The 21,860-nt window shown below is 38.2% G+C and overlaps 1 protein-coding gene across 1 annotated transcript; it reads left to right on the forward strand.

Annotated features, from left to right (window-relative positions):
* Window positions 1-220: 220 nt before the first annotated feature.
* Window positions 221-19,291, forward strand: BACH1 (BTB domain and CNC homolog 1). The gene is made up of 4 exons (XM_065876950.1): window positions 221-454; window positions 3,775-5,112; window positions 7,503-7,709; window positions 18,836-19,291. Exons 1-4 carry the CDS (start codon window positions 221-223, stop codon window positions 19,289-19,291), a joined length of 2,235 nt encoding a protein of 744 aa, XP_065733022.1.
* The last annotated feature ends 2,569 nt before the right edge of the window (window positions 19,292-21,860 follow it).

Here is a 21,860-nt window from a genome sequence, read left to right on the forward strand (position 1 = left end):
AAATGAGGTAAAGTGAATAAATGCTCCCAGGCTCTCGAGAGGCTGTTGTTTTCAGTTGGGTTTTAGTGATGAGTATTTTAATCGTTATTTGCTAGTGTCACTTTAACAAACCTCTTTACCAAGGTTTTCTGCGAGTGACACTTGGCCTGTGTCTTGGCAGGATTAATGACTGTCAGAAGCATGCTCTCTCGGACCCTCCCGACGCCACCTGTGACGCAGAATGTCGCTGGGTGAGAACGCGGTGTTCGCCTACGAGTCGTCGGTGCACAGCGGCCACGTGCTGCGCAGCTTGGACGAGCAGCGCCGGAAGGACGTGCTGTGTGACGTCACGGTGCTGGTGGAGGGCCAGCCCTTCCGCGCCCACCGCGCCGTGCTGGCTGCCTGCAGCGCCTACTTCCACTCCAGGCTTGCGGGCCAGGCCGACGCCGAGCTGCGCATCACTCTGCCGGAAGAGGTAGGAGAGGTCGTCCTGATTTCAATTTAACTTAATTAAATCTCTCCTGGTTTATAAAGTTAAAAGAAGACCCAGTCTCCCCGTCCTCAGGCCGAGGAGCAGTTCCCGGCTTGTGCAACAGCACATTGCTTTAACTTTCTTCTTAGAAATGATGACGTTTTACACGTAAAATGATTAACTTTGGATGTGCGTGAATATTTGTTGAGCAGTTGAATAACTTGACCCCCTGTAATTTTATTTATTTGTTTGTTTGGCTGTGCTGTGCTGCTTGTGGGATGTTAGTTCCTCTATCAGGGAAAGAACCCAGGCCCTCGGCAGAGCACAGAGCCCTAACCACTGGACTGCCAGGGAACTCCCACCCCATTGTTATTTTTAATGAAACGACCCAGCCAGTGGATTACAGACATTCAGAGAGGCCATGCTGGGAGAGGCCATACCGTGTGCTTTTCTCTCCCTTCGGACCTTTTTCTGTGATGGGAAACTGACAGGGATTAGGGTTCTCTAAAACATCCATTTCTCTAGAACCCGCCCTCATGGATATGGGTTGGGAGTGAGTTGCAGGTGACAGCCTCCCTGTGATGCTTAGTTTTATTGTTTTCACTATGAGTCAGAGTTGTCAGATGTTAGTTTTTCAAGCAGCTGTTAGCTAAGGATTTTAGAATTTGGAGGAAACCTAAAAGCTTATGCATTCCAACCTCCTCATTTTGTCTACATGTGGCTGTTAGGTACTCCAGAAGTGTTCTTTCTCTCCCTTTCTTCTTGAGATTGTGGCTATGCGTTGGTAGAAGAAAGGTGATTTTGTGTCATACTTATAGAGCCTTGCCCTTACACACCTTTCGCCCACCAGCCTGTTGTGGAGCTCACGCACCTAGATATTTAAGTCCTTGTTACCATCCTGCCTGCAAGAGACCTCTCTCTGGGGCAGGAGTGCTGGGTGTACACTGACTCTTACAACAGCTTGCTTGATTTCATTAGTAACTACAGCTAGAAGAATGCTGAGCCTTGTGGCATTGGGACACACATTAGAAGCTGTTAAAAGGAATTTGGACAAAGTATGTAGAACTTCTGTGTGTACGTCAGGTGTGTGGGGGCTGCTCTGTGATGACACTAAGTCTACAGTTTACCTTATCGCTGGCCGTGCGTACATACATGAAATTGTAGCTACAGTTTGGGGAAGCAAAATGTTGTCAGTTCTGTGGCAGAGGTCAGAGCAGATAATATGATAACCAAGACAACGACAGGAAGGGCCAACTATAGGTTAGCCATTGTTTTTTAAAAAGTAGCAACACGTATCATAATGGAGATATCCTTATTATGGTCTGTAGTTTCAAATTACTTAATATGACTTTCCAAGTAGAGAAAAATGTGATTCATGTGCATGGAAGGAAAGGTATATGCATGCATGTGTGTGTATATGCATTCATTCATTCTAATTTGAATGTAAATCAAATTTTCAGATATTTGAAATGTTTCATCATAATGACAAATTGAAAAGATCATTGTGTAACTCACTGTCTTAAAATCCTCTTTTGATTATTTTAACTTATTTAAAAATTTTTTAATTGAAATATTTATTGAGATAATTGTAAATTCACATGTAGCTGTAAGACATAATGCAGAGAGATCCCTTGTTGCACTTTGTCCAGTTTCTTCTAATAGTAACATTTTGCAACATTATAGTACAATATCACAACTGTCAGGATTCTGACAGTAATACAGTTCACCCATCTTATTCAGACTTCCCTGGTTTTACTTGTACTAAATTGTGTGTGTGTATGAAGTTCTATACAGTTTCATTTTCTGGGTGGGTCCATGTATCCACCACCACAGTCTGAACAGTTTCAGCACCCACCCAAGGATCCCTTGTGTTGCCCTCTTATAATCACACCTACTTCCTTCCTGCCCTCTGTCTGCTCTCCCTTACCCCCTTGCTCCACTCCTAATCCCTGGCAACCACTAATCTGTCCTTTTCTAAAGTCTTGTCATTTCAAAAATGTTATATAAATGGAATCATAATAGTATGTGACCTTTTGGGATTGGCCTTTTTCCGCTTAGCATTATTCCTTTGAGATTTATCAAAGTTGTATGCATCAGTAGTGTGTTCCTTTTTATTGTATTCCATAGGGTGGGTGTACCAGTTTTTATTTAGCTATACAGCGACTGAAGGAAATCAGGCTGATTCCAGTTTTTGGCTGTTACAAATAAAGTTGCTGTGAGCACTTGTACAAACATGAGTTTTCATTTTTCTGGCATAAAAGAACAGGAGTGCAGTTGCTGGGATATAGGGTGGTTGCATGTTTAGTTTTAAAAGAAACTACCAAACTGGTTTTCAAAGTGGCTGCACCATTTTACATTCCCACCAGCAATACATGAGTGATCCAATTTCTACACATCTTCATCAGTATTTGGTGTTGCTATTTTTTATTTTAGCTATGTAAAAGCTAATTAAGTACTCCCAGTTTAGCAGTATTTTAAGAAGATCACAAAAAATTATATATTGATCACTCTTATGGGAATTCAGTGTTTTAATATTAATTTTGTATTTTGTGCCCAGAATGAGGCTTTCCCTGCACTACAGTTGGTTTCATTTGCCCCCCACTTTGCAGAGGCAGGTTCAGTGTAAATGTGCAAGTTTCTGCTGAAAAGTTTTATTACCTAGAGTCCATGGATCTTTGCTAAAACAGTACTGGGCATGAGTTTTAGACCTTAACTTAGATCATTTTTTAAATCTGAATCTTTAAAAGTTTTATTAGAAATTTTTTGGCATGAAATAAAGATAATAATTACCATTTACTGTGCATTCACCATGGACCAGGACTACTTTAAGTGCCTTGGATATATTGTTTTCCATCCTTAAAAATTTCACTTTTGTAGTTTATAGCAGTTGTAGTTTATAGTTGTTTGGAATATAGTGACCACATGGGGCTGGGATGGCAACAGACACCTGGCACTTGACTGTGTGTTGCAGATCGTATCCATGTTGCTTTATTCCATAGATGATTTCTTTCAGCTAATGTGGAAAATTGTGGTAATGTTTATATCTTTACCTCATATGAGTAAATCATACTCCATGGGTCATTAAGAGTGGAGTCTATAAAGTGAAGGGTGTGGTCCCAATGAACAAGATGTGAGAAGCATGCTTTTCTAGAGTCACTTAGCTTTACATTTCCTAGAAGAATATTTTTCCTTACCAAATTAAAATACCCGTTTTGTAAATATCGTAAAGAGGTTACTCATCTTGCCACCCTCCTACTTCTCTTGTACTTATCTACTAGATGGCTTTCATGTGATGCATTTGTTTTTATTTTGTATATTAACAGGTGACAGTTAAAGGATTTGAACCTTTAATTCAGTTTGCCTACACTGCTAAACTGATACTAAGTAAGGACAATGTGGATGAAGTGTACAAGTGTGTGGAATTTTTAGGTGTACCTGATATTGAGGAATCCTGCTTTCAGTTTCTCAAATACAAGTTTTTGGACTCCACTGCAGACCAGCAAGAATGCCCAAGAAAAAAATGCTTCTCATCACCCTGTCAGAAACCAGATTTTAGATTTTCACTTTTGGACCAGAGGGATTTAGAAATTGATGAGGTGGAGGAATTTTTGGAAAATAAAAATGTTCAGACTCCTCACTGTAAACTCCGTAGGTATCAAGGCAGTGCAAAAGTATCTCCTCCTCTACAAGACAGTGCCAGTCAAACATGTGAATCCATGTGCTTAGCAAAGGATGCCGCTCTGGCTCTGCCATCTTTATGCCCCAAATACCGAAAATTCCAAAAAGCGTTTGGAACTGACAGAGTCCGTACTGTGGAATCCAGTGTCAAAGACATTCACACTTCTTCTGCTCAGCCAAATGAGACGTCTGAAAATGAGTGTCTAGGAGGAATCCAGGACTGTGCAGATTTGCGGGTGATTTTAAAATGTGAAGAAGGAAAATTAGCAATGGAACATGAAGAAGCCAAGAAGAAAGATCCTGCTTCTCAGTGCCCATCAGGAAAAACAGAAGCGACTCCTTTTCCCCCCACTTCTACAGATCCCCATGGGCTCTATTCTCTGTCTCTTTTACACACGTATGACCAGTATGGTGACTTGAATTTTGCTGGTATGCAAAACACGACAGTGTTAACAGAAAAGCCTTTGTCAGGTTCAGATGTTCGAGAAGAGAAAACTTTTGGTGAGAGTCAAGATTTGAAATCTGACTCTGGCCCCAGGGAAGATAGTAGCCTCGCCTCGAGTGATCTGAGTAGCGTGGAACGAGAAGTGGCCGAACACCTAGCGAAAGGCTTCTGGAGTGACATTTGCAGCACGGACTCTCCTTGCCAAATGCAGTTATCACCTGCCGTGGCCAAAGATGGCTCAGAACAGATCTACTCCCAGAAACGGTCTGAGTGTCCCTGGTTAGGTATCAGGATTAGTGAGAGCCCAGAACCGGGTCAGAGGACTTTCACAACGTTGAGTTCTGTCAATTGCCCTTTCATAAGTACTCTGAGTACCGAAGGCTGTTCTAGCAATTTGGAAATTGGAAACGATGACTATGTTTCAGAGCCCCAACAGGAACCTTGTCCCTACGCTTGTGTGATTAGCTTGGGAGACGACTCTGAGACGGATACTGAAGGAGACAGTGAACCCTGTTCAGCCAGAGAACAAGAATGTGAGGTGAGCGGAAAATGAGTGTGTTGTTAAGTCATTGTTTTATTTTACCACCGTTAATTGGGATTAATGTGTCAGCTCCTGTTGCATCACTGGGGATGTGAGCTGGCTCAGAGAGGGAGGATGAAGCCCATACACAGTTAATTATACAACCATGTGATAAATACCAGGAGTGCATGATGAAGTTTGAAGGACTTCTGTGTTCATTTATTTCAAGTAGGTGTATTTATTTTGTTAACCAGATTATGGATTCACACATTGGCTGTTTAACTGCTTAAATCAAATGCCAGGTCCCGAGAGGAAAAAGAAAAATGATTCTGTAACATTATGTGATAACTTCTGGTTAAATACAGCATATATTCAGTCTTATTCACTGCCACATGGATGTCTAGACGTGGGACTAGTCACTTGGCAATAACTTAGCAGTGGCTGGTTGTAAGAATGTGGCTTCTGATCAAGAGTTTTCTTTCTTTTTTTTTTTTTATCGCCCCTCTTTTTTATTTGAGTACAGGACTAGTTAACAATTTTTAAATTAATTTTTATTGTAGTATAGTTGATTTACAATGATGTGTTAGTTTCTGTACAGCAAAGTGAATCAGTTATACGTATACATATATCCACTCTTTTTATTTATTTTTTTATTTTTTTGCGGTATGTGGGCCTCTTACTATTGTGGCCTCTCCCGTTGTGGAACACAGGCTCCGGACGCGCAGGCTCAGTGGCCATGGCTCACGGGCCCAGCTGCTCCGTGGCATGTGGGATCTTCCCGGACTGGGGCACGAGCCTGTGTACCCCACATCGGCAGGCGGACTCTCAACCAGGGAAGCCCTATCCACTCTTTTTTATATTCTTTTCCCATATAGGTCATTACAGAGTATTGAGTAGAGTTCCCTGTGCTATACAATAGGTTCTTATTAGTTATCTATTTTTTTATATAGTAATATGTATATGTCAATCCCAGTCTTCCAATTTATCCCTCTCCCCACAGAGTTTTCTTTACACTGTTTTCTCAGAGCTATGAATTTTTTTCTTATTTTCCCTTAGTTATTTCATCTATTAATTTAAAGAATGTCTTAATAATTTAGCATGAATTACGTGTAGATGGTATGGTATTGATCATACTAAGCTTGATCTGTGTACTTTGTGTACAAATGTTTGTATTTGATAGATGCTTTTTTGTAAAACATTACTATAGTTCCAGTAATAATAAGGGCATGTTAATTCTTTATCATGTTCTTTGGTTTGATAGCTGTTGGATGACATAGTATGAAAGAGGTTTTTTTTTTCCCTTGGCTGTGGAAGGAGGTGATTGGTGGTTTAATTTAAGAAGTAATATGTATGCATGAGTTACATCTATAGATTTTTATATGATATTTATAAATCCAGTGTTTGGAACTGTGAAAAGAATGTTAAAAATAAAACATTTAAGAAATTTTAGAGTGTTTTGTGTAACTAATTTCTGTTAGCTTGAAAAACTAAGTTACCACAGAAGCTGACCAATGTTTCATTTGTGTTTTTGATAATTAATACAATTAAACTGTCCCACAGTTTTGTTATGTTTTTAAATTATCTTCTTATTTTTTTCAAATTTAAGTATGTTGAAAATGACTTTAAAATATTCATAAGGTTTGGGCTTCCCTGGTGGCGCAGTGGTTGAGAGTCCGCCCTGCCGATGCAGGCGACACGGGTTCGTGCCCCGGTCCGGGAAGATCCCACATGCCGCGGAGCGGCTGGGCCCGTGAGCCATGGCCGCTGAGCCTGCGCATCCGGAGCCTGTGCTCCGCAATGGGAGAGGCCCGCGTAACGCAAAAAAATATATATATATATTCATAAGGTTTTTCTAACCATTTCTACATTGGCAAGTGAAATGAGTTATGTGAAACTGCCATTTTCCTGACAGAAAAATAAATTTTCTGAAATGCTTTAGAAATTACTAGTGTTAATATAACAGTATTAAATCCGTGGTACACAGTAATATAAATCAAAGAATAAAATAGATTTCTTTTTTCGGTTCGGGTAAAAATACATTAAAAATACTTTAGAAAGAGCCTTAAAGATAAAGATATCTATGGGTTACTAACATGCCCTAGTAAAATAATTTAAATTCTGTTTTTTCATCTTAACTACATTAATATTTGTGTTGATAATGTTTGATTTGCTGAAAAAAATCTGCTTCTCAATTTGTCTTCTGAACCCTCTCTAAAATAGAATCAGAATATCAATTAAATTATCAGTCTTTTTATAAAGGATTGTATAGAAATCGGAAATAGGGATCTTTTTTCTTTTTAACGTCTAAATGAAGTTCCTTGGAAAACATAGGTACATATCTTTCTCTTCCTAGATTTAAGTAGAAACTGCAAAATACAGCAACTACTGACGTTTATTTCACCTTATAGGTAAAACTACCATTTAATGCACAACGAATAATTTCGCTCTCTCGAAATGATTTTCAATCCTTGTTGAAAATGCACAAGTTGACTCCAGAACAACTGGATTGCATCCATGATATTCGGAGAAGAAGTAAAAACAGAATTGCTGCACAGCGCTGTCGCAAGAGAAAACTTGATTGTATACAGAATCTTGAGTCAGAAATTGAGAAGCTGGTAAGTATGCAGGTTTCTTCTTCTTCTAATTCCAACAATTCATTCATTCTTTTTTTTTTTTTCAGACAGGAAATAGCTATTTCAATTCCTAAGTCAGATATAATGCTCAATTATACATTAATTTTAAAATTTACCAGTTATCATTCTAAGAAAGTTATATGACATTTTCAGAAAGCTTAGGAAATAAAAAACAATGAGGGTTTTCATAGACTATTTTACTTGAGTAAGTGTTCTACATATTTAGCATGATATACAACCATATGTAAATTGAGGACTATTTCTGTGTGCTTTTAAAAAAATGATTTATAGATTAAGGATAATTTTACCATCTACCTAATTCTTGGTGGTTGAGTAAGGGTTAAAGATATTAATAAAGCACTTTAATCTCTTTGTGCTGTGTTTGGTGTCTATAAAAGCTGGTGTTCCAGTTGTTAGTTTTAATAACTAGTAACTTGCTTTGGTTGATAACAAAAAAACCAGCCAACTTGGATCTTTCATCTAAGGGAAAGAATTCACGTGCTGGTATAAATTGAAATTTTTAAGATCTAATGAGATCCTAAGTGAGAAGAATGCTTATTTTATTGAATCTTATCTTCTATTGCAGCATCAAAACACAAATTAACCCCAAAAGTAGATTAATTTCCACCCATGTTTTTCTGCACCCTAGTGGTTGATAGAAGGAAACATTGTATGAAAAAAGATAACTGATAGTGCAGGCCAGCTAAAGCTAAAAATAAGGTTAGAGACATCAGGGAAAAAGTGCCTAGAAGTAGTAAAAACATTCATTGAATGTTTGGTTTTGGGTCTTTGTTAATTATTGGTAAAAGTTTAAAATTGCGATTGTAGCAAATCTTTAAACATGAATGTTCCTAGGTATGAATAGTAAGTAAACAGCAACAATTTAGAAAAAAGACACTGCCTTTATATGCCTTCAGAAAAGTGGAAAAATAAAAATTTGTTATTTATATAGTATTGTGATATACTTTAGGCAAAAAGATGAAGATGTTTAACTATATAAAAAGATGAAGCAAACTGTATAAGGAGATGAAAAAGAAACCATATGTTTTACACATAGAGGTGTGAGAGATATTAAAAAACCTATAGGATATTGCTGAATGATTAGAGTTGTTAAGACCAAAGAAGAAAAGTGACAAATTCAGTAACATTTACCCAGTACTCTTAGGGTGTGTATCCGTCCATACCTGTAAGCATTAGTGTCCTTTCTTATTATCCAACTTTGGATTAAACACTTACCTGCCTTTAGACAGAGTACAGCATTTTAGCTTTAGTTTTTATTCTGTACTGTAATACAGAGATGCTTTCTAGACTGTTGGGTTGTATACTGCTATTTGAAATCAACATTGAATAAACTTGCACTACTGGAGTACTACTATACCTGCTTCTTTTAGTTTTGTCTTCACTCTCAGCTAGTGATGATTTTTAGCTGCCAGTAGAATTTATATGGTTTTCTTCCTCCTAAAAACAAACAAAAATGAAAACAAAACAAAAAACCCCTTTGTACTGATTGAGTTTGTTTCATCAGTAACTTTATTTTAGACATGTACTATGCAAATATGTTGGAGAGTAGCTATTACCCTTTAGAACTAGTCTATTTCATGACTCATAGGTCTTATTTATATTTTTTGATTGCAGTCAGATGTTGGATTGCTGGACAGTTGATATTTTTACTGAATTTCAGGTATCTAGGATGAAGAGGTCTTGCGACTTTCTTTGGACTTTCTGCTCCCTCTGCCTTTGCTTCAACAGAGAGCAGTGGGAGATAGAGTGGTTAAAAGTGTGGGATTCTGTGCCTGTCTGTGGTACTTTGTAACTCTGGGCAGGCTGTTCAATTTCTCTGTCCCTCAGGTTTCTCCTCTTTACGATGGGATAATACTAATTCTTACTTTATAGAGTGGGTATTCATTTTTGAAGATTAAATGAGTTAATACATCTAAGAACTTGGAAGAGTGTCTGGACATAGTAAGCACTCAATAAATATTACCTTTTTATTCTTCTTCTTATTGCTATACTGTTATTTATCAATTTTCAGTTTTCTCTCCCTTAATTGCTCCTTTCCTGATGTCTCTGCCTAAACTGTAAATTCTGGGTTTGGACCTCACCCTTATATTGCCTCTCTCATTATGGAAAGGTTCATTTCATATGGTCAGTGGAATAACTCATGGTTAATTTCCAAGAGAAGGGAATATTTGGTTTTCCTGCAGTTTGAGTGGTCAGTACCCTATTTACCTATTGTATTAATTTGGACTCTTTGGTTGCAAGAAACAGAAACCATCTGAAACATGAATTACTGAATTTGTTGTAAGAATTTACGTGTGTCTCAATTAGAAGCCAAAGAATGGAGCCAGGCCTCGTAAATAGTGTAGAACAAGAAAGTAGAAAACTGCCAGGAACCCAGAGAACCTTCTCTCTGGCTGTGTGTGCCACCAAGTGTGTATGAGAAGAGTGGCCACAGCACAGCTCAAGAATAGTTTCCCTCTCCTCCAGAGACCAGTCCAGGCAGAGACTACTGTTCTAGTTAGTTCTAAATTCCCAAGGAGTTAGCCTGTTGGCCTGTTTCGGGTTTGGGTGTCCTCTTCTGTGACTAGAGGGCAGGGACAAACAGCAGAAACAGAAAATGTGGCTGCCAGGAGCTCACATCTGGGCAGGTAGAGCAGATAGCCCGACAGGGGTCTCATTACCCAGATGTGCGCCAGGCTGAACTCGGTCTCTTTCCTCTTCTAGAATATCCCCAGGGGAGACATAGTAATTTTTTTTTTTTAATCAGAATAATTTACTTTGTGTTTCGGCTTCCTTGAATTCTGCTCCATCCTTCATACTGCTCTCGGTTCTAGTGATTTATACAGGCAAACTCCAGTTGCAAATTATAAGAGGCATGCTATAAGTTTCTGTCCTGCCGCAGATGTTTGTCTCAGATGAAAATAAGCAGAAAATATGCTACTTATTAGCTAATTAGAATTACAAGCTGGCTGGCCCTTTTCCAGAAGTAAAAGAGTTTAATGCTTAAGATACTACATTAAGAAGTTTACATAGAACTTAGACCCTGGTTTTTGGGTGATACTATGGACCTTGTTGTCTTTTGTAGAGAGAGAAGTTACCCCCGTGCTTCCATCACACGTTCCTGTTTAGTAGTATGGAGAATTAACAATATGGTAGAGTGGGACAGGTTTTTTTAAATTTTTTTATCGGGATGTCACTTTTTGGAAGCAGTAGACAAGCAGTGTTTCCCAGTCTTTATGGTGTGGGTGGAATTAGCAGACCTATTTAAGGGAAATTACATGTTTCATAATGAAACATCCATTTTAATATAGCCAATGATTGAATTAAATATTAGTAAATTCACAGTATGTCCATTTGGTATTTATATTCAGGTGAAGGGTCCCCTATTTTTGTAAGCTTTGGTCTTTGGCCTATTGACTTTGAATTTTTTGTAGTTGGTCCTAAAAGTAATAACCTAATAGACTGTGGATGGATCAGCACATGAAAAAAAGTATAGTTATCATGTGTAAAGGGTGCTTTTATAGTCTTTATGTGCTGGGAAAGCCAAAGGGAGACGTTAGTTCGAATTCAATAAATTAATGAGTTGTATTTCTCAACAAGAAGTTCTATCAGAATCAAAAACAAAACCTTTGAAGAAAAGGAAAGGTGTGTATTTATTTGGTTGATAAATCGATGGCATTGACTTTTAATGTTTATTTGAAATTTGATAATATGTTAGAGGTTAGGCATTAATTCAGTATTGCTTTGACTATAAGGATTGAATATGCATAATCTATAAACCAAAAACATAACTTTTCTTTTTACCAATAAATATAAGATCTTGAACAAAGTTCAGGAATCATTCAACTTCTGTTATGTGTTTGACTTACAAGGCTCTTGTCTCTGTAGGATTCTTTACAAGGTCCATGTTTATTCTTTTCTGTAAGATTAATTCAGAAGTTAGAAAATGTGTGTCTCTGATACCATTTTGGCCTGAAACAAAGATAACCTTGAAATGAAGCTTGCTTTTTAAAGAAAAAAAATTAAATTACCAAAATGTAATTTCTCTTAGAAGATACCAAATATTGATTGATATCAACTTATAAGTGATCAGAAATCAAAATATTCACAAAGCTCTGGAACTCAGGGTTGAGGTGATCACACACCATTTTGTTTCATTGCCCTTGTCCATTATGATGGTGTAGGAGTAAAATGACCTCATCTGTCTTTAGTGTTTTGAATTTTGTTGTGAAGATTGTATTTTATTAAAAATAAACCTTTTCTAGTCACATTTTACTGGCTGCTCTAGTCACGTGTGCACTGTTGTCTCCAAACCCTCCCATGCGTTTCTGGAACCTGCCCTCTGCCACTCTGTAAGGCCCTTTAGCAGCCTGTCTTGAAATGTGGTCTGTTTACCATTGGCATCAGTTACCCGGGGGTGCCCCCTCAAAATGCACCTGCCTTAGCCCCATCCCAGACCTGTGGGAGGGGCCCAGGAACATGCATTTTATAAAAGTTTCCTGGGTAAATCTTTATTATGCACATTAAATTTTGAGAACCTACTGCACTAGGACACAAAAGTCAGTTGGAAACTCTGCCTGGCCACTGGTAGCTCTGTGGCCTGGAGAAATAATTTCACCTCCAATACCCAATTCCCTTATTGATAACATGGAGATAAGAATAGTACCTCCCTCAGGTGTGGTGCAAGGATCTTATACCTTCAAGGATGGAAAGCTCTTTGTACTGCCCAGCATGTGTTCAGGGCTCAAGAAATATTAGTAGTTGTGTTTTCTATAAGCATCTGCTGGTCACTCCATATTAAATGTACTGGGTACCAGGAAATCAAAGATCAATGAGACATAGTCCTTGTCAGTAAAATGCTTGTAGTGTCATAGGGAGCCAGGTTTATGTGTTTTCATTTTTTTCTTGAGATTCATTTTCCTCCTCCCCATTCTAAAAATTTCAAGCTTTAAGAAAAGTTAAATGAATGGTACAGTAAGCAACTGTGTACTCCCTGGGTAGATTCAACAGTTATTGACATTTTGCCACCTTTGCTCTCTCCTTGTTTCTGTGGGTCTTAGTCTCTGTCTCTCTGGCCAGGTGTGTGTCCCCCTGCTCCGCTTGGTTGGTCTATAGGTCTTTCTCTCTCTCTGTCCCTCTTAGTCAGTTTTGGACTCTTTCTAACTGCAGTTGGGTGATCTTGGTCTCAGTGCCTTTCTGTCTCTATTGCTCTACTTTTATTTTCTGAATCACTTGAAACCTACCACATTATGACATTTCACCTGTAAATGCTTAAACATGAATCTTCTAGAAATAGACATTTTTATATATCTTTATCACATATATTTACCAATCTTTGTCACACCTGAGAAAATTAATAAATCTTAAACAATATATATAGTTCCTATTCAGATTAATTAATTGTTCCCCAAACATATTTCATCTATATGCTTATTTTTCCTTTTCAAACTAGGATCCTATCCTCACATGATGCGTTTGGTTCTGTCTTTTTAGTCTCTTCATCTAGAACAAATACTCCTTCTCGCCCCCTCCTTTATTTTTTTAATGACAGTAACTTTTTGAAGAGTCTAGGCCAGTGTTCTCATAAAATGTCTACTCTTAAAGTCTGTCTGATTGTTTCCCCTTGGTTTTATTTAACACCTTTCTTCACTCCTTGTATTTCACGTAAACTGTGAAAGTGTGAGTTCTTAGGTTGAGATTAAACGTTCATCCTTGTGTCCTTCATTCTGCGTTAGTTGGGGAGGCACAATGGCAGGGTGTCCCACCTGAGTGCATGGGAATTGCCAGATCATTTCCAAAATTTTTTTTTGCCTTTGTAATTGTTTAGTAATCTGTGGAGTGTTTATTAGGCACTTTACGAATATCCAGTTCCCCAGCACTCCTATGTCCTTTGGTTTTAAGCATACTTTGATGGCCTTTGCAATGGGGGTTGCAAAATCATGATTTTTCTAATTCTGTCATTGCACTTACATTTATTGGTATTCCTCTATAAAAAGAACTTTCCTTCCCTCCTGTTTCCCTCCCTCCCACCACAACTCTTTAGTATCACTGTAGACTCATGGATTATTTTTTTTCTAATTTAATTTCTTAGAACCCATAGTAGTCATCAGTCTTCTTGATGTTGACATTTTTTCAGACTTGCCTGGGGAGAGCCAGCCTCCTCTGCCAGGTGCTGTGTGCTTTTGACATGACCCCGTTAGTGCTTCTGTGCCATTTAGAACAGCATGTCATAGGCTCACCTTGTACCTCTCTTGTTCGAAGATTTGGGAATCACCCCTTTCTCTAAAAATCCCTGGTTTCTTACAGCAGGTATTAGATTGTAGAAAGCATGCTTGCTGCTGGAGTGTTGCTTCTTCTGGGAAATGTGTGTGTGTGTGTGTGTGTGTGTGTGTGTGTGTGTGTGTGTGTGTGTAAAATCATGAGTGCATTCAGGATGTATATTATCCTTCAATAAATAAAAGTATGTTAGAAATCATGAGTTCATGCAGATATTTCTAGTCAAAATTTAGTAGTTTAGACCTTTTGTCTTTTTGCTTCGATTATATATATATATTTTTAAAAGAAATAAATTTATTTATTATTATTTTTTAAATTTATTTTTACCGTGTTGGGTCTTCATTTCTGTGCGAGGGCTTTCTCTAGTTGTGGCAAGCGGGGGCCACTCTTCATCGCGGTGCGCGGGCCTCTCACTATCGTGGCCTCTCTTGTTGTGGAGCACAGGCTCCAGACGCGCAGGCTCAGTAGTTGTGGCTCACGGGCCTAGTTGCTCCGCAGCATGTGGGATCCTCCCAGACCAGGGCTTGAACCCGTGTCCCCTGCATTAGCAGGCAGATTCTCAACCACTGCGCCCCCAGGGAAGCCCTATTTATTTATTTTTGGCTGCGTTGGGTCTTCATTGCCGCACGCGGTCTTTCTCTAGCTGCAGTGCGCGGGCTTCTTATTTCAGTGGCTTCTCTTATTGTGGAGCACGGGCTCTAGGCATGCGGGCTTCAGTAGTTGTGGCACGCAAGCTCAGTAGTTGTGGCTTGCGGGCTCTAGAGCGCAGGCTCAGTAGTTGTGGCACATGGGCTTAGTTGCTCCACGCCATGTGGGACCTTCACGGACCAGGGCTCGAACCCGAGTCCCCTGCATTGGCAGGCGGATTCTTAACCACTGCACCACCAGGGCAGTCCCTGTATTTATATTTTATCTTTTTTCATTATAGGGAAAATCTTGGCTTCCAATTATATTTACTATTTGATAAATACATACATATGAAATATATGTCATAAAATTATAATGTCAATATTACTATCAATAATAAAGAGATTGAGTAAAATTTTAAATTTCTTTGCTTTTTCTTTGCCCTTAAATATATACCATAGTACTGAAGTTTAAAATTTAAAAATTATTCAGAGTAGTTCTTTATGTTAGCAATTTTATATACAATTAATTTAATTTGTTATTTCTGTTTCTGGGATTTACTCTTCACATTTTTTAAGTTTAATTTTTGAATATGTAAAAACATCTGTATGGTCTAAAAGTTAAAACTATGTTTTAAAAAAGCTACTCCAAAGTCTTGATCCCATTTTCTCCCTATACCCTATTCATAGCTATTTCCTGTAGGTAACTATTACCATTAATCTCTAGATTTTTTCCCTTGTGTTTCTTTTCTAAAAACAGGTTCATGTTTTGTATGTGTTTTTATTACCCTTTCTGCTACAGAGCAGTATTCTGTGTATACCATTCCGTATTCTGTTTTTGCTCAAGAAGTGATTTCCAGGAAATGTTTTCCTTAGTTCACAGTGGTTGTCATTTTGCTTTAAAGCTCCATAGTACTCAGTTGTGGCTGTCTGTAGCATACACAGTTAATCCAAACCAGTTTCTTATTAGTGGACATTTGGGATGCCATAGTTAAGAACTTTGAACATTGTTTTCTCTAATGTTTGAGAAGATGTGTCTTCAGGATAGATTCCTAGAAGTAGGATTGTTGGATCAAGAGTAAATACATATGTAATTTTGTTAGATATTATTGAATTCCCTTCAGTAGCGGTTTATGGCATTTTGCTTTCCCACCAGCAGTAATATGTGTGTCTGTCTGCCCACAACCTCAGCAGAGAGTTTGTTGTCAGCTTTTGTTTTTTTCCCAATCTAATTGTGAGAATTGATATCTCACGGTAGCTTTTATTTTTCTGTCTCTTATGAGTGAAACTGAGCACTTGTATTCATATTTTTAAGGCTCATTTTTATATTTCTAGGAACTGTCTATTCAGAGGTTTTGCATCATAAGGGACTATTAGTCACCATTTTCTAGCAGTGAGTACCCTTTGATCTAAAGTAAATTGTCGGGCTTCCCTGGTGGTGCAGTGGTTGAGAGTCCGCCTGCCGATGCAGGGGACCACGGGTTCGTGCCCCGGTCTGGGAAGATCCCACATGCCGCAAAGTGGCTGGGCCCGTGAGCCATGGCCACTGAGCCTGTGTGTCCGGTGCCTGTGCTCCGCAACGGGAGAGGCCACAACAGTGAGAGGCCCGTGTACCGCAAAATAAATAAATAAAATAAAGTTAATTGTCACTGTCACCTGGCTCTTTTGGTGCCAAATTCTTCCACTCCTCATCTTTACTGGGTGAGTTATATTTTGATTTTTTTTAAACTTCTTATATTGAATGAATATTGTACACTAGCTGTTCAAAATGTGGATTTGGATGTAAATCTGTTTTCTTCCCATAAAATTCAGAATAATACCAGGGTTCATTTTTTAAAAATACATCTGTGATTAAAGCCATAGTACTTCACACTTAGGATTTATAGAGTTGCATTATAAGAAAATTAAAGTATATTGTAGAAATAGGTAGCAGGCTACTGGTAGTATGTTTGGGAGGTATCTTTAATAATGATATCATGAAGTTCTTAAGTTGAATTGCTTTAGTTAAACTGAGTGCTATTGAAGTAAATTTGTGTTTTAAAATGAGAGTGAAATGGAAAAATCAGCTAATTTCCTGGAAACTTACCCATGTAGGAGTTAGCTTAAAGTATGGAAGAACAGAAAGGGAACATTTAATTTCTAGAAATAATCATGGTAGAGTTTCAGGGTTGTACCTATTGGTTTTAATTGTTGTAAAGAAGCAAGCCATCTTGTATGGGACATACTTATAGTCCTGTCATCCTTTATTTAGTGAGGTAATAGTGAGAATATTTAAGGTTGTATTGATATTTATCAAAAGATATGGAAGTTACAAATATTTGTCATCTTCATAGTATCTGTAGGTCAAGTAGTAGTTCTGATTTCTGGGAGGAAGGTCAAATATTCATTATTTTCCTTAACCATATTTAATTTAAAAAACCAGCCAACAGTTGAAATTTTGTCTGCTGCTATTTAGAACAGAGATTTATCTTAACTTTGATAGAGGAGTCAGTGGCTGATATTGTTATGACTAAGGAAAAAGGTTTCTCATTTTCTTCTGGAAGCTTTGTTTCCATACTCATTTGGATTGGCTTCTGAAGGGCCATAAAGAGAAGTGGGTGCTGATTGCTTTAAATGTGTTCTTTCTCTGGTCAGGTGGTAGGCACTGTTCTCTCCCTGTAGGTACCAGCAGACTCATTTTATCACAAGGCTACAACTGACAAACCTTCCGTAAGAAAAAATGTACTTCCTGAACATTGATCTTGCTTTTATTTATTTTATATATATATATATATCTTTTCTTGGCGTATACCTATTTTTTCAAACCACAACAAATTGGAGAATACCTTGCAATATAAAATTTTAGTGTTTTGTATTCATTGCATATTTTCTCAAAATATTAGATGGCCTTGAAATATTTAAAAACTAACTACCAATAGTTGGAGTCACAGTTTTGTAGAAAAACTTTTACCTAAAACCGCAACAGTACTTTTTGTGCAAAGCAGATTTCTTTTTAACCTTTTAGCTATTTTTGTCCCATAAAAGCATCTATTTAAAGGTTGACCATTGTAGATGATTACTATGAAATAACCTGTCTAAATGTTAACTGGCAACATTTAACAGCTCAGCTCTCTTGAAGCTGCCAATGAGCAGAAGGCCAAGAGAGTTGTCATAAATTTCACAAGAGAAATATTTGACTCTCTATCAATATTTATTTACTCTTACCTTATAAACAGTTTGATTATTTGGTTTTTTAGCTCATACTAGATTAGGAGCAATGCAGTGGTAGAGTAGGAAGGATGAGGTGGGGCAATGATAGAAAAAAGACCACACCATCTGCAGCAACCAGTGATGGCAGACAGAAAGACCGGAACCAGGAAAACTTGAACAAAATTCCATGGTTGACTTTCCTGTAGGGATAAACATTTAAATGAAAATAATAACAGCACCAGTAGTAATAATAATTAACAAACACAAGTCCCCTCCCCTTCTCCCTTCTTCACACTTTAGTAACTCACCCACTAGCTTTCTGACTCTGGGCATATTAAACTCTGAATCCCATCTATAAAATGGGTTTGATATTACTGAAATCAACAGAGTCATTGTGAGGATTACGTAGCTGAGGTTACGTATTTCAAAACATTCAGCACAATATCTGGCACAAAGTAAATGCCCAACTAATGTCAGTCATTACTAGAATCTTGCAGGAGTTATGATCACTGTGTTTGTACTTTTTTTGGTTGCATTCCATCCAAAAAGTTCACACTCATTTACTTGCAATCCACAAATCCAAAAAGCTCTGAAAATCATGTAAGTTTGTCACAAACTATTTTGGCCAAAGAACTGACACAAGCTGACAGGGTATGTAGAGTCTTTATTTAACCTACTTTGTGCATGGATACTTTCATGTGTTTTATTTAGAAATCTGAAGACATTTGATAGTGGGGTGCTACCTCAGACCCTGCTAGAGGAATTAGGTGTGCATCTGTATTTTCTTTCTAAAATCTGAAAAATTCTGAATCCCAAGATACATGTAGGCCTAAGAGTTTTGGATGGGGGCTTATGGACCTGAGGTGTTAAATATATTTTTGAATTGAATTGACAGGAAAAATTCCACATGACCTTATATAATGAGAAGACACTGTGGATATCAATGTTTGCTCACCTTAGGAATGTTGATTGAGCTCATAAACACAATTCACTGTATTCTCTTTCTCACCCTCACAGCAAAACGAAAAGGAGAGCTTGTTGAAGGAAAGGGATCATATTTTGTCCACTCTGGGCGAGACAAAGCAGAACCTAACTGGACTTTGCCAGCAAGTCTGTAAAGAAGCAGCTCTAAGTCAAGAACAAATACAGATACTCGCCAAGTACTCGGCCTCCGATTGCCCACTTTCCTTTTTAATTTCTGAGAAAGGAAGGAGTACTCCTGATGGTGAGCTCACGTTACCGTCGATTTTGAGTTTGCCTGAAGGGCCTGCAGCTGGGCCGCCTGCTGGGGAGCAGAGCCCTCGCTATCCCAGTGCCAAGGGTGGTGAGGCGGGTGGTGCCTGGGGCCCGGAGTCCCGGGCAGCTGCCAGCGCCCCCTCGGAGCAGGCCGGGCCCGGGGAGCAGTGTCGCCAGAGTGGTGGCATCTCCGATTTCTGTCAGCAGATGACCGACAAATGTACTACTGATGAGTAAACTTGCTTCCACTTCCTTCAGACCATCTCATTTTCTACTGAAATTTTGACATTGTCTTGAAAGCCTGACATAGCCATAGCCATCTGTCTCTTAACAATATCGTTTTTCTCCCCTTGTAGTTTGCCATTAAGGGAATTCCTCTGAGGTCAACCCTTGACTTTTCCTTGATTTCCACAGGAGATGCAGAAATGACTTGCCTCCTGGATACCGAAAAATCATATGTGGAAATGTAGTAAGGCTTTGAAAACTCACATGTTTTAAAGAATAATAACTATTAGTAATGACTCTTCCCAGTATTAAAAATAAATAAGAAAATGAAAACTGTAGCGTATCAGGCAACATTTAAACACCTTGAAACGTCGGCAGATATTTCTTACTATCAAGAAGTATCCTGCAAAAGTTTAATAATCTGACCTTCTTACAGCATACTGGTTTAAAAGAAAATTTCTCCCCAAGTAATGCTGATAGGGTTCAGTTCTACTGAGAAGTAGGGTGTCAGCTCCTTGGGAATATTGGTGTAGAACCGCAGTGTGAAAACATGATGTAATCTTCTTGCCTGAATCCCAGCACTTTGCTGTTCAGCTCCTGTTAAAACCAGAGATTGGTTGGCCTGCACTGTGAGTCCTGAGCTACGCTGGGAATGGTTAGGAAACGGGCAAACGGTGGGCTAAGGCAGAGGCTTCTGCTCCTCCTCAGTGTCAGCTCTCAAGGAGTTCTGGCTGCGTCAGCGGTAGATAAGTGTCATTTCCCTCTTTTCTCTTCAGTCTCTTCCACATCTGAGTCCATCATGATCTTTCTGTTTCCTGACATTCTTGTCACTTTGGAAGAAGAAATAAGACTCAGGATACAGTGGCATGAGCTCATGTGTTGGGAGCATTGTCTTAGCCTCCCTAGAATCTTGGAGAGCTAGCTCCCCAGATACAAGGCTGTCGGCCTTGCCACCATAAGTCACCCATGCAAGGAAACCAGATATCATGGGGTAAGAAGATTGCCTACATTGATCAGGAGTGGCAGTTCATTTTCCATCCTATTTTTTGAAGTCCTATGGTTTCTTTGTAAAAAGTATTATGATAGATAAAAATGTATCTACAGCAACCATGCAGGTTTGTGAAATAGGATGAAACTTGATCTTGTTCCATTGTGGGTTTGAATTTGGAAGCCAGATTTAATCTTGTTCTCTTCCCCAAATCTAGTATATAAGGGCACACAAATCATTTTGGACTTGGGCATTTTAAAATCAGTCTTTGTGTTTATTCAATCCTGTTTTACAATAGTGTTTTGATAATCTGAGCCCCTACCCCATAACATTTTACCGTGGTTCTTAGCCATTCTGCTGCTGTTATAGGCTTGGTTGGGAGTCAAACGAAAGCTATGGACCTCTCAATGACGAAAACAAAATTTCATATTCACATGCACAGAAACATTTGCAGAATCCAGTTTGAAAGGGTACAGAGAGTGATTTTTAGGGTTTGGATTAGAAAGTACTTCATTTCACCAAGATGAGACACCTGAGAGGAGACTTCTGTAGATTGCATCCTGAGTCTAGTGAAGGGCTTGTGTAGCTGATGTGGGAGACCGTCATCTGCTGTGTAGGAATGGGTCTCAAACCAGTAGGCCTCTGCTGTGAGGGGATGTGGGGACCAGACTTCATATTTCAGAGCAATTTGTCAAATGTTACCCTTTTTCATGGGGGCGGGTGGTGGTGCGTTGGGAAGATACTGCTAGTATCTTCAGTGGTTTGTATGTTATCTCTGTTATCAGCTTAGTTGTTGTAAGAGAAAACTGGTTGGGCTTGTTTATTTTCTAGAGGCTTTTATAAGTACACTCAAGAATTTGTCAGGGAGAATGATAATTCAGTGGTAATGCATCCCGTACTACAAAAGAATGATATGTGTACGTGTTTCTGTGTGTGTGTGTGTGTATATATATATATATATATATATATATATATATATATATATATACCCCCATGTAGCTATTTCTTTGATACTTGTAATTTTAAATTTTAACTTCAAAATATAATATAAAACCTTTTCTGGTTTACAAAATGCAAAATCTTATATAAGCCAATGGACTCCTTGATTTCCTACCTCAGTGTACACTCAACTGTTTGTCACATCAGTTTGTGTATGTGCAAATGTCAATCTTTTGCTTTAATTGCTACTGTAAATAACTGCTTTGAAAGATTACTTTCTATTTTATAAACCTAGTTGTCTCCAGAGTTTAAATACGATCTTTAAGGCACTTGGTTTAAATTTCTGTCTACATATAAAGTTTAGCATTAAGGGTTTATTTTAATGATATTCTGATTATTGGCCAAGTGTAATGTTTTGTAAAATATAGCATTACTTTTAATAGCCAGCATGTAATACAAGTAACTACACTACCTCATACCTATATCATTTTCAAGTTGTAATCCAGAGGGGCAGATAGATAAAAAAAATTTTTATCTTTGTCTTTTGGCCATAAAGTGGGGAAGTTTTTATATATTGCATAGCATTACGCATTTATGCCTATTTTAACATTAACTTCTAAAGAAGTTTTTTCTAAGAAAATTTGTTTTAAGTTC

The sequence above is a fragment of the Phocoena phocoena genome, chromosome 4, assembly GCF_963924675.1.
Source record: "Phocoena phocoena chromosome 4, mPhoPho1.1, whole genome shotgun sequence".
NCBI lineage: Eukaryota > Metazoa > Chordata > Mammalia > Artiodactyla > Phocoenidae > Phocoena > Phocoena phocoena.